At 39.5% G+C, this 14501-nt stretch overlaps 2 protein-coding genes across 2 annotated transcripts; one reads left to right on the top strand and one right to left on the bottom strand.

Annotated features, from left to right (window-relative positions):
- The first annotated feature begins 89 nt into the window (after positions 1-89).
- si:dkey-245f22.3 (uncharacterized) lies at positions 90-4274 on the top strand. Its single transcript, XM_025907457.1, has 5 exons — positions 90-1481; positions 1852-2799; positions 2878-2982; positions 3065-3292; positions 3396-4274. Exons 2-5 carry the CDS (start codon positions 2664-2666, stop codon positions 3668-3670), a joined length of 744 nt encoding a protein of 247 aa, XP_025763242.1. The 5' UTR covers positions 90-1481; positions 1852-2663; the 3' UTR covers positions 3671-4274.
- Positions 3710-14168, bottom strand: tfe3b (transcription factor binding to IGHM enhancer 3b). Its single transcript, XM_003442626.4, has 9 exons — positions 14013-14168; positions 10556-10789; positions 10239-10463; positions 9672-9767; positions 8885-8996; positions 8720-8776; positions 8453-8528; positions 8155-8302; positions 3710-5989 (listed from the first exon to the last, which is right to left on the bottom strand). The coding sequence occupies exons 2-9, from the start codon at positions 10754-10756 to the stop codon at positions 5531-5533; spliced, it is 1374 nt and encodes a 457-aa protein (XP_003442674.1). The 5' UTR covers positions 10757-10789; positions 14013-14168; the 3' UTR covers positions 3710-5530.
- Positions 14169-14501: the final 333 nt, after the last annotated feature.

Here is a 14501-nt window from a genome sequence, read left to right as displayed (position 1 = left end):
TTTACTCCTTTCTCCCCCACCACCCCCACCTTTTTTTTCTCTTAATAATATAACAATAAAAACAATTGACTGCATTTTAAATGTGTCACATCAATGTCTTTATTCAAGAATACAAGAAATGGGTAATAGCTGCATGTGTGTTTGTGTGTGTGCATAATATGCATTCTTTACTTGTTGGATCCAAATCCCAGGAGGAATTAAATAAAACAAGAAGACAAACAAAAACAAAACAAAAATATATTTCTCTCCCTTCCAAGGTCAGGAATCAGAGGAGGAAGAAATTAGGTCAGATCAGTGCAGGTTTTCACACTGCTGACATTGAAAAATGTACGGCGAGATTTCCAAAATACATTTGCAATCAAATAACTTTGACAACATAAGTTTTTTAAATCAGAGGGCGGAGCTGGAAAGACAGCTTAGCTCAACAGGTTACAGGAGATCAGATGCCCCCTACTTTTCATGACAATCTTTGTGGCCTAAATCTCCCCTTTGATCATTGATCAGTAAATCACTGCATATAAATTCATCTAACCGTTATAATTTCATGAGTAAAGATTCTCAGATGATTGAATTGCGGTTTTAGTGAATGTTGAACTTTATCGCGATTTCTGTTTTTAGAATCAATAGTCCACATTTTGATTTAGTTTTGCAAGTTGCTGATTTCACACAGATCCACTGCTGAAACGTGCCCTTTGAGTTTTTCATCATTTAACAAGAATAGGCTCAGGCTATCATTGTGTAATTAGGCTTAGCATATGTGACAGTACATGGCACAAAACAAGAGGTTTCCATGCATCTAAATCCAGATTTTAGTCCCAATTTTTGTTGACTATAATGAAAATATATACTCTTTAGTATATATTAACCACTGGATGCAAAGTAATATATACAAAGGAAAACTTTCTGAATCACATTTAGTGTTACATTTCAGATCACCACAATAGGATATCCACAATTTAGGATTCAGGCATTTGTTTTAGTTCGATATCGCAATCATTCTATGTTTGAGTAGTTTACAGAACCAGCAGTTAGCAGCAGTAACTTCTGCTGCTTCAATTCAAGCATTGCAAGCATTCCTTTATACACAGCATTTCAGTCAGATTGAGGTCTGGGCTTCCATGCTGTAGATTTGCTGCTGTATTTGGGGTCATTATCCTGTTGCATGGCCTAATTTAGGAGAAGCTTTAGCTGTCGGACAGACGGCCTCACATTTGACTCTAGAAAACTTTGGCATACAGAGGAGTTTGTCAGCTGCAAGGTGACTATCTCTTGTGGCTGCAGAACAAGCTCAAATCACCACCCTTAAACCAGCATGCTTGACAGTTGGTTTGAGCCTCCAATATGTTTTATAGACGACTGTAGACACTCACTGCTGTAGCGCTCTCCTGACCTCCTCTGCATATGATGATGATGATTTAGACTAAATTTGGAGTCATCACTCCATCAAACCTTTTGCCCCTGACTTTCCGTCCAGTACCTGAGTAAGTTGGCATACTTCAGCTTCTTCTTTTCCTTGTTTGCATTCCTTAACACGATCCCTGCTAATGATAACATGTTCCAGCAGTGTGTCTTTTCCTATCAAGTGTTAAATTTTGAGTTTTTGTTCTTTCTTTTGAGATATATATGTATTCAGTCATTGGTTGACACACCATTTAGTCACTGATAGGCTGACACAATAATATGGCTTCACAATTTCTTGTTAAGATGTGCTTATTAATAGTAAATGTAGGCACTACAGTAGTATAAAAGTACCACTAATATTAGGTAGGACGTAAAAAGTTATTTACAAAAGCAAATATATTACATTTTCGGTCCGTCTCACCGACTCACCCGACACAAACACACTCACAGAGAGGGAAAGAGAGAGAGAGAGAGAGAGAGAGAGAGAGATCGTGCACGACCATGGCAGCAGTTACACCTCCACCACTGAGAGATGTGATTAAGGCTGCGTGTTGGATTGTCCTCTACAAAATGCTGTGAAATGTAAGTATGCCTTGTTTCCTATGAAGCTAATAAGGAGAGATAAACTGGACAGACTTTGTAGATGCTGATATATTTCCAAAGCACAGTGTTCAAGTATTTATGGCTTGTGACTACAAACCTTCAAATTGATTAAATATACCGAATCTAAATATGTTACTTTTGGTACTACATTGTTTTTGATTTATTCTCGCGCCCCCTTACCTTACCTTGTAGATTGTCTCTCTCATAAATTTCATCAAAAAGCAGAAATGTGGATAAAATGTTCTGTATGAAAAATGTCAAAGAAGGTAAGTACTACTTCAAGAAATTAATTTTTAATGAGTGCAAACTCAAGATCTCACTTCCTCATATTGCTGTCAGGATATGAGTGTACTAGCTTTCATCTACATTATAAATGTATCTAAAATGGAGATAAATAATAGATTAACTTCCCAAGATGTCCACTCATTACTGACAGCTACAAAACCTCAGCCAGAGACTCTGGCTCTCTGGTAGTGGCACAAAATGATGGCAATGGCTTTTCATTACAGCATTACAAAGTCATCTATTCCAGTTTAAGAGGAGAAATGATCAAAACATAATATTCACTGCTATAATCTTTAATTAAATGTGTAATTTAAATGTTGTTTTCCATATTTTACAAAGACAGAGGCAGATGACATATTCAGGTGATTGCCACGATGGATGACATGCTCAATTCTGCAGATACGACTGAAAAAGCGTACGATAGAAATGCTGACAAAGCAGCGGTCCACGATCCACTACCTGCTACTTCAAAGTTGCCTGTTACACGTGATTCCACTGCAGACCTTACAGGTATGCTCACATGAAACACGTATTAATGAAAACACACATGCTTAGTACCCTGATTTCTCCTTGTTTCTGCGCTTTCAGAATCTTTGACTGAAGTCAATAGTTTTTCAGAGCAGATTTCCACTGAGGACACTGAACTATCTTCAGTGGACCTCTCTGCGAATGTCTTCCCCCATAGAACAGTAGGTACGCTGACCTGTGAGTTCTTTACTTGTAATTTTCTCCTCTGAAAAATGTTTCCACAACAAATTTCTTCTGTCTCACACAGAAGCTCCCAAAAACATGCAAAATATACCAAAGTCAGGAGTGACCAGAGCAGTACCTAACTGCAGTCCACAATCTGTGGAAAAGGAGCAGCCAAAACCTCGCAGTGCCCTGCTGCCGTCCTCTCTGGAGGTCAGCACAGTCCATGAATTGAGCCATCCACCCAAACCAAAGGGCAAGAGCCAAGAAAGCCTTAAAACCACTTCTGCTCACACCGACCCAGGCGCAGAGGGTAAGGACAATAGACTTTAGTGAAATCCTATTTCATCTCATTGTTCCCATATATCTGTTTTCTTTCTGCATCTTTCCTCACTAACCCTTCTCTTCTATGGGAGACCTTTGTGCTGCGATCCTCATGGCCTGCCTCTTCTGCCACCCCCTGGACTGCCTCCTGTCCACGCTGAGGGGGTTTAACGGGTGCGCCTGGTGGCTTTGCTCGTCCTTCTACGACTGCGAGCCTCTCCTGCATGTGATGCACCACTGCAACCTGTGCGGGTGTCTGGGTGTTTCTCGCTGCTTCCAGAGCGACTGTCCACTGTGCGACTTGTGCCTCCACGCTACAGAATGCCTGGACCTCGCTATGGAAATCTCTCAGATGCTTTACCACTGACGCCTACTGCCAGAAAATAAGGCACATCCACACACAAACCGATGGCAATCATTTATTTGTTAAAAATCTTCTCAAAGCCAAATTGCAGTGACAAGACATATTGGTTTGTAGTTAACAGTCAGTGTGAGTATGAGTCACTGTGTATATGCCTGGTTAAGACAGGGTTAATATTGTGGAGAAGAGTAAAAGCTAAAAAGGTACAGAAGTTCTACTCTGTGATTTACGGGAACACGACGAGCAACGCTGAGTGACGGAGTGGAGCTGCTTTAAGCTGAAAGGTACCTCCAACGCTCTGAACGATCAGTGGAGAGCTTAAAAAAATAATTGTAACCACCAATCAATGCCACTCAAAGCTATGATTTAAATATGTTTTTGGCTGTTTTAACTAAAAACAGTGCATCAGTGTTAGAAAAAACAAACAAAAAAATGCTCAAACACACATTCATTAACTGTACACAAGGTTCAGTAAGCATGTGATGAAAAAAAACCTAACATTTGTGACTATTTAATGGAATAATAATTGCATTGAGATTTCATTCAATAAAACATCATACATTGTTATAACAGAAGTGAGACTAGTGGTTGGTTTAAAAAAAAAAAAAAAGGAGGTCTGAGCCAACTGAATTCAGACTACAATGAGCAGGAATCCATTATTAGATTATATCACTTTTCATCATCCAAAAAAACAACAAAAAACACACCCCACATATTTATTAGAACATGCTAACTGGTTAAAAAAATTATTCAGTGATCACAAAGGTTAATGGAGACAAACTGACAACACACATTAGTCTGCAGAAACTACTTATCAAATGATCAGGTATAAAAAAAAATGTAATGAACTACAGTACTTTTGTAAAAGGAGAAAATTGTTCTGCATTCCCACTGACTGAGTGAATATATTCAAAAAAAAGACGATGTATATATATATATATATATATATAAAAATGCTGATTTGTAATTTGTAGCTACTCTGGAAGAAATCCTGCTTTGGCTAACTAGCTGCAGCAGCAAGTGATTTTTTTTCACCGCCTTTAAGGTTTTATTACAAATACATGCAGCCTGGGCCTTAGCTGTCCGCTGTATGTAGTAGTAATAAAAACAGACACAAGCTTTCTTAAAATGCATAGACTACAATAAAATAAGGTGCAAAGAACTTGCTCAAAATAAAAGACTCTTATTTACAATGTGCTGTAACTACTACACAATGTGCCAATTCACTTTTTTACAGAGATCCCTTCTGTAGTTGCTGGTGATACAACCCAACACGCAGGAGCATGCAACTGCTTTTAACAAACCCTGATTCCAGTCAGTTTGAAGAAAAACAAAAAACAAACACACACACACACACACACAAAATATATGCTATATATTGGCATCTCTTGACAAGTTAGTTGTGCCAAACATGTCCTGTCACGAAAAAGAAACCTCACAGCTTTCTTCCCTACAAATATGCATATAATAAATTCAAGCAAACCTTATATCCCTCTTAAAATCTCTGAAGAAATCTTAACAACTATTTAAGAATGTAATATTTCTTAATGCTAGGTCCATGCCCCTATTGTACAATATTGCATTTTATACTAAGATTGCATTCAGAAACTCAGACATAATCATCTGATGTCTGACTGGCTCCAAACAGGAACAATAATAATGAATTTGTATAGCAAAAAACAAACAAACAAACAAAGAAAAATTAAAATTTGCTGTCTTCTGGTGTTAGTTTTGTTCATAATTATAGTTAAATTTGACTATTTAAAGTTCAATTGTGCAGTTCTATAAATAGCTATAGTTATTTAAGGATAAACTGCACTTCCCGACATTCTTGTCCCTACAGAGTCTCTGACCACAGGCAAATCATCACAAGTCCTCGTCCATCTCAAGGCTGCTCCTGCGACTGCTGGTTTTAGAGGCACCCGGTGACAAAGGAGAAAACAGCGGCTCGCCAATCCTCTCTGGAGACAGAGTGCACCCGTCATCCATAAGTATGTCTCCCAAACCCATATCGGAGTAGAGGGCGGAGGCCGGGGGGTCATCGAGCTCAGCGAAGCTCAGGCTGCCCAGGTCCAGCGGACTACTTATGGTGAGTCCGGCGGGAGAGTCTGAGGAGGGTGGGGACAGGAAGGAGGCAGGCAAAGGTTGTCCAATGGCTACCGGACCGAGGAGGTTCTGGTTGGAGGCTCCTCCCGTGTTGGGAGCCAGAGACTGGCTGCTCTGTGGAACTGTGGACTGCTGCTGGAGCAGGGAGGGGTCGGAGCTCAGAGCAGAAATGTTGTTGGAGGATGAGAGGCCGTGAAGCCGTGCCTGCATTTCCAGTTCCTGAAAACAAATGGTAAATGGTAAATGGCCTGTATTTATATAGCGCTTTAACAGTCCCTAAGGACCCCAAAGCGCTTTACATATCCAGTCATCCACCCATTCACACACACATTCACACACTGGTGATGGCAAGCTACACTGTAGCCACAGCCACCCTGGGGCGCACTGACAGAGGCGAGGCTGCCGAACACTGGCGCCACCGGGCCCTCTGACCACCACCAGTAGGCAACGGGTGAAGTGTCTTGCCCAAGGACACAACGACCGAGACTGTCCAAGCCAGGGCTCGAACCGGCAACCTTCTGATTACAAGGCGAACTCCCAACTCTTGAGCCACGATCGCCCCCCAAAAAACAAGAACAGCATGTTTTCTAATCAGATGGCCAGAAATCACTCATGTCAATATTGCATAATCTATTGCACACCTATATTGCATAGCTCCTTTTTTTGTTTTTGCATTGAAAAATTCATTCCATGTGTTAAACCTTACACCCAAAAAACACAGTTTAAAAAAATATTGCTGTCTAAATAAGATGAAACACAGATGGAACAAAGCAAGTCTTAACTTTTGGTGATCCAAATTTGCAATAAGGAAGAAAAATAAATAGTTGAGAACTAAATAAAGCAAACATAACTTTTTGTGGATTTCACCTATTTTGTGCAAACTTTATGTCTGAGTAAACCAACAGGACGAGTGCAGACACTTCACAAACTTACTGTATGTATTACAGTAGTGACGACAGTTACACAGACATTTCTTCAGCAAGACAAAGACCTTCTTTGTTTAGAAAAAAATATGAGTGAAAAGACAACAACAAAGCAGGGCCAAGGACGTGGAAGTCACTACATTTATGAAGACAAACAGTTCACGCCCTGCTTACATTTCTGTAAATTAAGAAAGCCTTATTTTCTCTGCCGAGTAAATCAGAGACATTCTTTTTCAGAGTGATGCTGAAATACTTGTTCATATAAAAGCTTCTAAGATGCACTATTCGATTACTTCGTTTCTTCCTCTGTGAAAAGTTTGGGTGTCATTCTCGACAGTACTCTATCTTTCAATTCACACAATAATAATGTTACTCGGTCTGCATATTTTCAATTGCGCAACATTAATCGTCTCCGTCCTTTTCTCACCCCACATGCTACTGCCATTCTTGTCCATAGCCTTGTTACTTCCCGGATTGATTATTGTAATTCACTTCTTTTTGGTCTTACTCAAAAATCCATCCACAAGCTTCACTCTGCTGCCCGTATCATCACCAGGACCCCTTCTGTCCACCACATCACTCCTGTCCTGCAGCAGCTTCATTGGCTCCCGGTCAAATATCGTATCAATTTCAAAATACTCTTGTACACATTTAAAGCTATTCATCATCTCTCTCCTCCATATCTCTCTGATCTGGTTAACATCACCGCCCCATCTCGTTGTCTCAGATCTTCTTCTTCCCTTTCACTCTCCGTCCCCTCCCCCCGTCTTGTCACCATGGGGAGCAGGGCTTTCAGCTGCTCTGCTCCACGACTCGGGAATTCCCTACCTCCTGATTTAAGAAATATCTCTACCTTCTCTCTCTTTAAGTCCCAACTCAAAACCCACTTGTTCAAAATAGCTTATCCCACATAACCTCTCCATTTGGCTATTTTAAATTTGTTTATGTCTTATGCTTTTATGATTGTGTAAACTCTTTGCTTTTATCTTGCTTTTTACTCTACTGTGTACAGTGACCTTGAGTGTTTTGAAAGGCGCTTTCAAATAAAATGTATTATTATTATTATTACTTATTATAAGGCTGTTCTAAAAGCTCCCTGAAAAGCCTTCAGCTGATGGAAATCAAGAGATCATATATGTCCATAGTAGATATTTCTTTTAATGGCTGTAAAATCCACAGTTGGCAAGCCCTTGAAGATCAAGCCATATCATGACCTCACTGCAAACCCACCACATCAACCCAACAAAGCCATGACCGCAATCCAGTCATGGCAGATGGCTGCCCATTGCCAAGTCTGGTTCTGTTAGAGATCTCTTCCTGTTAAAATGGAGCCTTTTCATACAGCCTCATTCGATTGTCAGGATTCTCTCACTAATGTCATCACCTTACAACAAAACACACTTTGAGATGACCATTCCTGTGAAACAGCGCTACATAAATAAAACTGAACTGAACACTGACCTGGATGCGTAACATTAAGGAGTGGTTGGCTTGCTCCAGCTTCTTCTGCCTCATCTCAACATCCTTGGCTCTCTGCTGCTCCTTCTGCAGTTTCCTGATGTAGTCTACAGAAGCCTTGAGAATGGTACCTTTATTCCAGCGCATCTCTCTGTCATTGTTGCGATGTCAGTGAAGACAGGAAAGACAACAGAAGCAGAGGACAAGATCATGATTTATACGCTGCATGCGTGGCCCCCTGGCATTAAAGTTCAAACAGTGTAACTTCATGTTAGCAGTGGAAAATGAATATCCCACTTACGGGTCTGATGACTTGGGTATCAAAGTGCCCAACTCCTTTATGCGGTCATTGATGTTGAACCGACGCCTCCTCTCAACTGCAACCAACAAAGAGAGGAAGCAAAGGCACACGAAGTTACCTCCAACAATCAGCTGGTATTAAGCAGAAGTGCACGAATAAGTAAATAGGATGTTGTGGTTCTGAATCTGCATTGGGGTCTATATTTTTATTGTATTCATATTCAAACAAGAAGTAAAAAAAAAGATTTTAAACAAAGGTTTGATTTACTGAGGTTATGGTTGTCTTTCTTCTGCCTTTCTTTTATTATTGCTTTGGCATCTGCATCTGAAAGACAAAATGTTAGCGTTCATGTTATGAAAAGCTAAACTGTTTATTAAAAAATAAATAAATAAATGAAACAAGACACGTGTTTATAAAAGGAAGTTACTATACCAGTAATTTCCCTTTTAATTTTTGGAAGATCAGCAGGGCAGGAGTTGCTGACAGTAAGAGTAGGCGCTGCCATTCCCGGGCTATGGTACACATCCAAGAGGTTTCCTGGGAGCTGCACAACAAACAACATGTTCCAATATAGGTCTTAAATAGTAGCTGACTGCTCTGAAGCAAATGCTGCTGCTTTAATTTAGAGCAACCGGTTCTTCGAGTTCAAAATAGACTCAAAGCAGGTTTCTGTGGATCAGACAGATGCTATCAAAAAGAAACGGCTGCTACATAATAACAGCAAAGAAAAACCCCACCATTCATATTCTATTGCATATCAAAGATGAAGACTACCCAGTGCCATTCAAAAATCAGAAAAAGCCTTTTTACCTCAGTCTGCTTCTTTTTCTTGCCCTCCAAAATCATCACCATAATCCTCATTTTTTGCTTTGCGGAGAAATTTTGGCAACCTGTTTCTTCCCTGCAGATTACTTCTTGACCTGGCCGTATACTTTTTATGACTTTGTCTCACTTCTTTTTGTCTTGCATCCACTGATAGCTTTACCCCGCCCATGAAACACTTCTGTGACGAATGGTAACTGAGTGCCAGAAGTGTATATTTGCTCTTACAACTTTCAGAATTCCACACATGAAAGAGACCGCCCATTCACAGAGCGTACTCACTCGGAGCTGTCTGCGTTATTCTGTTACTGCACTATTAAAGAACCACCTCTAAAACAGAGAGGAACCTTCAAAAAGGAAGTTCAGGAGAGAACAATAAATACATAGTTCTTCATACCGTGCTAGGCAGCTGAAGACCTGAGTCTATCAACGTAATGATGTCGTCATTAAAACTGGATTCAAGGCTAATGATGTCATCGATCACATCGTCAATCTAGAAAAACAGACAATGAGACAAACGTGGCAGAAGGTAAACGGTGTGATAGTACTGAATATGTATTTACACTGTATAAAAACAATCCAGGTGGCAACACTAAACATCTGAGCCCAATGTGAGAGCTTTAAAGAGGCCTAATTTGGAAGACAGTGATGCGTGCATGAGACGTGCTGGCACGGTTATTCTGCTGGTGCAGTATTTAACGTCGTTTTGTGACGAAAGGCCAACAGGAGTATGACAACAAGGGGCATGCATCCTCACAGTGGGACCTTCAGGCATGTTGTTACAGAGCAAACACAAGGTAATTGAGCAAGAAGAGAGCAACAGATATTCAACTTCCCCACAAAAATGCGCTGGAAATTTGCAAAAAGGAAACTACTGAAAAGGTTATGTAATCTGCTGTATCATCAAATGAAACTCGCACACAGGAAATTTAACTACTGGTATCAATGTTGGAATTCCCCTTACTTCTTCCTTGTTGGAGCCGATGTTGAGCAGCGCCATAGGACTATTAGGGGCGCTGCTGGCAGTAGGGGCCACTTCTGGGGCAGAACTGGACTGGGGGGCCGGGGACAGAGACAAGGTCTGAGGAATCGCCTTGTTTCCCAGAGTGGTGGAGAGGTACTGCTTCACCTGCTGCCTCTGTGCCTGCTGGATGTGGTACTTGGTGGGGTTCTCCAAGTGGGTCTGCACCTGATCATTCAAACAGCTGTTAGGGGCTGGTGGTCTGACATACACACACACACACAGCGCTAAATATTTAAAACAAAACAAGTCGCTCTTACTTTCAGCACCTCCACGGGCACCTGTGCTGGAGGGGGGCGGGCAGCATTAGGTGGCAGAGTGACAGAGATAGCTGGAGTTGAGTTGGGGGCCCGAAGCTGAGAGGCAGATGCCTGTTGCTGCTGAGCAAGAGCCTCGCGTCTCTCCTGCTCCTGGGCTTGTTCCCGCATCAGCTGCTGCCGCAGCAACACACGTGACGACATGGCTGAGATGGATCCAAGGATCTAGGGATGGACCTGTAGGACGGCATGTGATATTATTACACCACTCAATCCACAAATCAGAATCATACACTTTAATATTCTGATGAGAATTCCAGATGTCACTTCCATGTCTAAAATAAATTTACATAGAAAAAGCTTAGTTTGGTTTGAAATAATCTGAGTAATTAAGTTCCAAAGCCATCAGAAGTTTGTGATATGACCTGTACAATTCAACACATATTTGTACAACTTAACAAAACCGTTTTCATTAAAAATGTTAACAAATTACTTTGAAATGCCAAATAAATCAACACCATTAGTAAGACTGCAACACCCCCGAAACCTGTTGGTTTTCAATCAAGTTAATCACATCGAAAACAGCGTTAATCCAACCGGTTTCACACTGTTTGAACTTCTCGTAATTTGATACATTACTTTCAGCTGATTGCAGAACAAGATTTTACTGATAATGACACACATGAAATCATCTGAGATTATTCTTGTGCTTGATAACACTGGTAATATGCTTAAGTGTTGTTTTAGTAGCAAAAAAGTTATTTAAAATACGTTAAGATCTTGAAGTAGTAGTGGGACTGTTACTTAGTTACAATAGTACTTATACAAATCTAGTTTCTGTAATCTGCTGCCTTTAAAGCTTCTTCAAGCCCTGACTTCTTTATTCTCATTTTCACTTCCCCCTTTTTTTTTAATATATACCTTCTGTTATGTCCGCTACAGTTTTATCTGTTACTCAGAGACACAGGAGACTCAAATAGATCGTTTCAACCATGCTCAGCAGTCCCAATGAGCATTACAAGGTTACTATTGCAACAGATTTATTTACGAATGTGAAGAATTGTGTAACTGTATCTCAGCCCGTTTTTGCACAAAGATTTGTACATTTGTTAAGGGCTCTCCAAGTGCATGCTTAAAAGTGTACAGAAAACTGTTGAAGTGCATTTAAAGTATGTGTGTGCATATAAGTTCACATATAAATATTAATGGCTGAAAAGACAAAGTAGTTTGGCCCAAGAACTGGAGACAACTTAAAAGGGCCAACTGGTCTGCTGCTTACATTTCTTTGTTGCACTTCAGCCACAGCAGATCTGCAAATGTGTGTATCTGTTTACACCTCCAGCACCTTGTATTAGACCAAGTTGGCATATATATATATATATATATATATATATATATATATTTATTTACATATATTAATACACAATTTTTCGCACATCTGAATACTTCAGAATTATTATTTTTTAAACAAATTTAATTAAACGTAGATGGATTGATATTGTATTACACCACGCTCACACAGATATTTTGCAGAAAATTCTGAAACCTTAGTAATTCCATACAAGAGAAGTGATTTGTCAGAAAAGGAAAAACATCAGCTGGGCGTTATGCCAAAAAGTGATCATCTGCCAAAAAATTTCCGATGTTTCTATGCATGTTTTATGTGTCATTTCTTTGTAAGGAGCTCGGAAAGAAAAGTGACTGGACTTCTTTAAATTTCTTGAAGATGTTTCACCTCTCATCCGACAAGCTTCTTCAGTTCTAAGAGAAACTGGTGGAAAATCCCAGATTTTTAAACCCTATTGGGAGTGTCCCAAGAGTGTTGTTAACCCACAATTGATCATGATGTCTATGCTTATATTAGTGAAATTACTGTAAACAACATGAGTTATGGAGTGGGTGTATATATAATAAAGAAATGACCTCTTTTGCAAGTTACTTTATGAATTTGGCCACTTAAAATATGTTTACAGAAACAGACACTTTAATATTCTGATGAAAATTAGCAGAAATATTACACTAAGTAAGTAAAATTTTATGTATACAGCACCTTTCTAAATAAAAGATCACAAAGTGCTTCACACTGGGGATGACCAGGTATAAAACAAAAACAGACAAAAGTTAACAAAATGTCATTCTAAAAAAAAATTAAAATTAAAAAATGTTTTGTTATGTTATATTGTTACATTTTTTTTGATACTCTCTGGCTCAGATCACTCTTTAAAAAGACATTTTTTTAATGACAGTGAGACTGTTTAGTTTGATAGATAAATGATACATAAAAGTCACTTTGTCAAAAACTGATTGCATTACAGCTTCTACCTGGTGATGGGGATATTGTTTGTGGCTCAAAGTTAAGAATATATCTCATATATATTAAGATTAATATATATGACATATGTTGCATAGATTATAGGCCAACATATCATTTACAGCAGTTTAAATACGGGCATTTTTTGGCAAATACCGGAAATCACTTTTAGGCAGACGAACACCAAAGGGAGTTGGTGTCACTTTGAGGCATTGAACTGTCACAGTTCAACAGTTTTTATCTTGTCAGTGTGTCATGACTCACTGACAAGATAAAAACATCACAGATGGGGAAAAAAAAGATACCCGTGATCATCCTTTGTCTATTTTCTGCGAGCGTAGTGATTAGTTTAAGATTGCATTGTTGTTTGAAGTGTGTACATCGATAATTTGGTCGAGGCGGACTGAGTGCAGACCCCGCCTACTCGCCGCACGGCAGGCGTACGCCGGCGTGGTTATGGTGCGAATGCGCTAACTTTTCACAAGCGTGCTCATGAACAGTCTCCTCTAACAAGGTTTCCGCGAAAAATCCTGTCACATAGGTAACAAAAAACCACATGTCAATAGATCTTCCCTAGATGTTTGTAGAGATCATATCAAAATATCCGTGTTACTTTTTGTTTCGGTTATATAAAGTTACACTGAAATGTCCGCTAAATAGTGGTCGCCTACCTTCTTAACAGAGATCCCCCCCTGACAACATAAAAGATCCAATTCATTTTTAACAACATCATTTAAATGGGTTAACTCTGGAACCATTTAGACAGACAGTTGGGAGGTTGTTGTTTACTTTACACATTTTTCGTAATTTCTATTTTTGGCGAGCTAGGAGCTAGGTTCTATCGTCATGAATTGGCGGCGTTCATTTGACAGCTCAGTGCTGCTAACGGGCCCAGATCAACGTTATGTGAGCAGAAGCAATAACAGCTAGAATTTCCATCGTATACTATTTACTCTGAAGCTATCCAATGACAGTCCACTTGTTAGAAGGTTGCTATTTTAGCTGAAGGCAGTACTATTTCAGTACTCGTACGACCCCTCGACGGCCAAGTAAAAATAGGAAGTTGAATCTGAGCTAGCTAGCGCTCATTAATTGCGACAAGCTAACGCTACACAGCTACATACCTTATTTCAGAATAAAGATACGTACTATCTGATTAGTGTAAGAGGAGTTACAGCCACACATCCACTGAGTCCTTCGCTTTCTTTGCCATTTCTTCAGATCCGTGAAAACTTGATAGTCATTAGCCTCCGCTCTACCGTTGTTTACCTCAGACCCACGGCCCTACGTCATCTTACGCAACTTACCCGGAACTTGTTAATTTTAAAGTTGTATTTTCAAAACGATATCTTGAATAAAGTGTCCTCTTATTATAGTATTGAAGTGCTGCTATAATTCATAAATGTAACACATTTTAATCTACGTTAGTCTATCAATAGTTCCGCAGAGGTTAGCTATTCAAAAAAGTAAAGTAATTCTTAGTATAAGTATTACATCAATGATATTACTACTACTATTCAAATCGCAATATTTATAATACCCGGTGTCTGAACAGGAATCTAATCTACCAGAGACAACGTAAAAAAAAAACCCAAACAAACAAAGAAAAAAAACAAACAAACAAACAAAAAAACCCAA

The sequence above is a fragment of the Oreochromis niloticus genome, linkage group LG5 (assembly GCF_001858045.2).
Source record: "Oreochromis niloticus isolate F11D_XX linkage group LG5, O_niloticus_UMD_NMBU, whole genome shotgun sequence".
NCBI lineage: Eukaryota > Metazoa > Chordata > Actinopteri > Cichliformes > Cichlidae > Oreochromis > Oreochromis niloticus.
The sequence above is the reverse complement of the archived record's forward strand: the minus strand, read 5'-3'. Positions and strand labels throughout refer to the sequence as shown.

Coding starts and splice junctions, on each gene's coding strand:
- si:dkey-245f22.3 (XM_025907457.1), top strand. CDS start 2,664: ATGGATGACATGCTCAATTCTGCAGATACGACTGAAAAAGCGTACGAT. Junction 2,983..3,064: donor CTTCCCCCATAGAACAGTAG/GTACGCTGACCT, acceptor TGTCTCACACAG/AAGCTCCCAAAAACATGCAA. Junction 3,293..3,395: donor CACCGACCCAGGCGCAGAGG/GTAAGGACAATA, acceptor CTTCTATGGGAG/ACCTTTGTGCTGCGATCCTC.
- tfe3b (XM_003442626.4), bottom strand. CDS start 10,756: ATGTCGTCACGTGTGTTGCTGCGGCAGCAGCTGATGCGGGAACAAGCC. Junction 9,768..10,238: donor TCGGCTCCAACAAGGAAGAA/GTAAGGGGAATT, acceptor CTGTTTTTCTAG/ATTGACGATGTGATCGATGA. Junction 8,777..8,884: donor AATTAAAAGGGAAATTACTG/GTATAGTAACTT, acceptor TTTGTCTTTCAG/ATGCAGATGCCAAAGCAATA.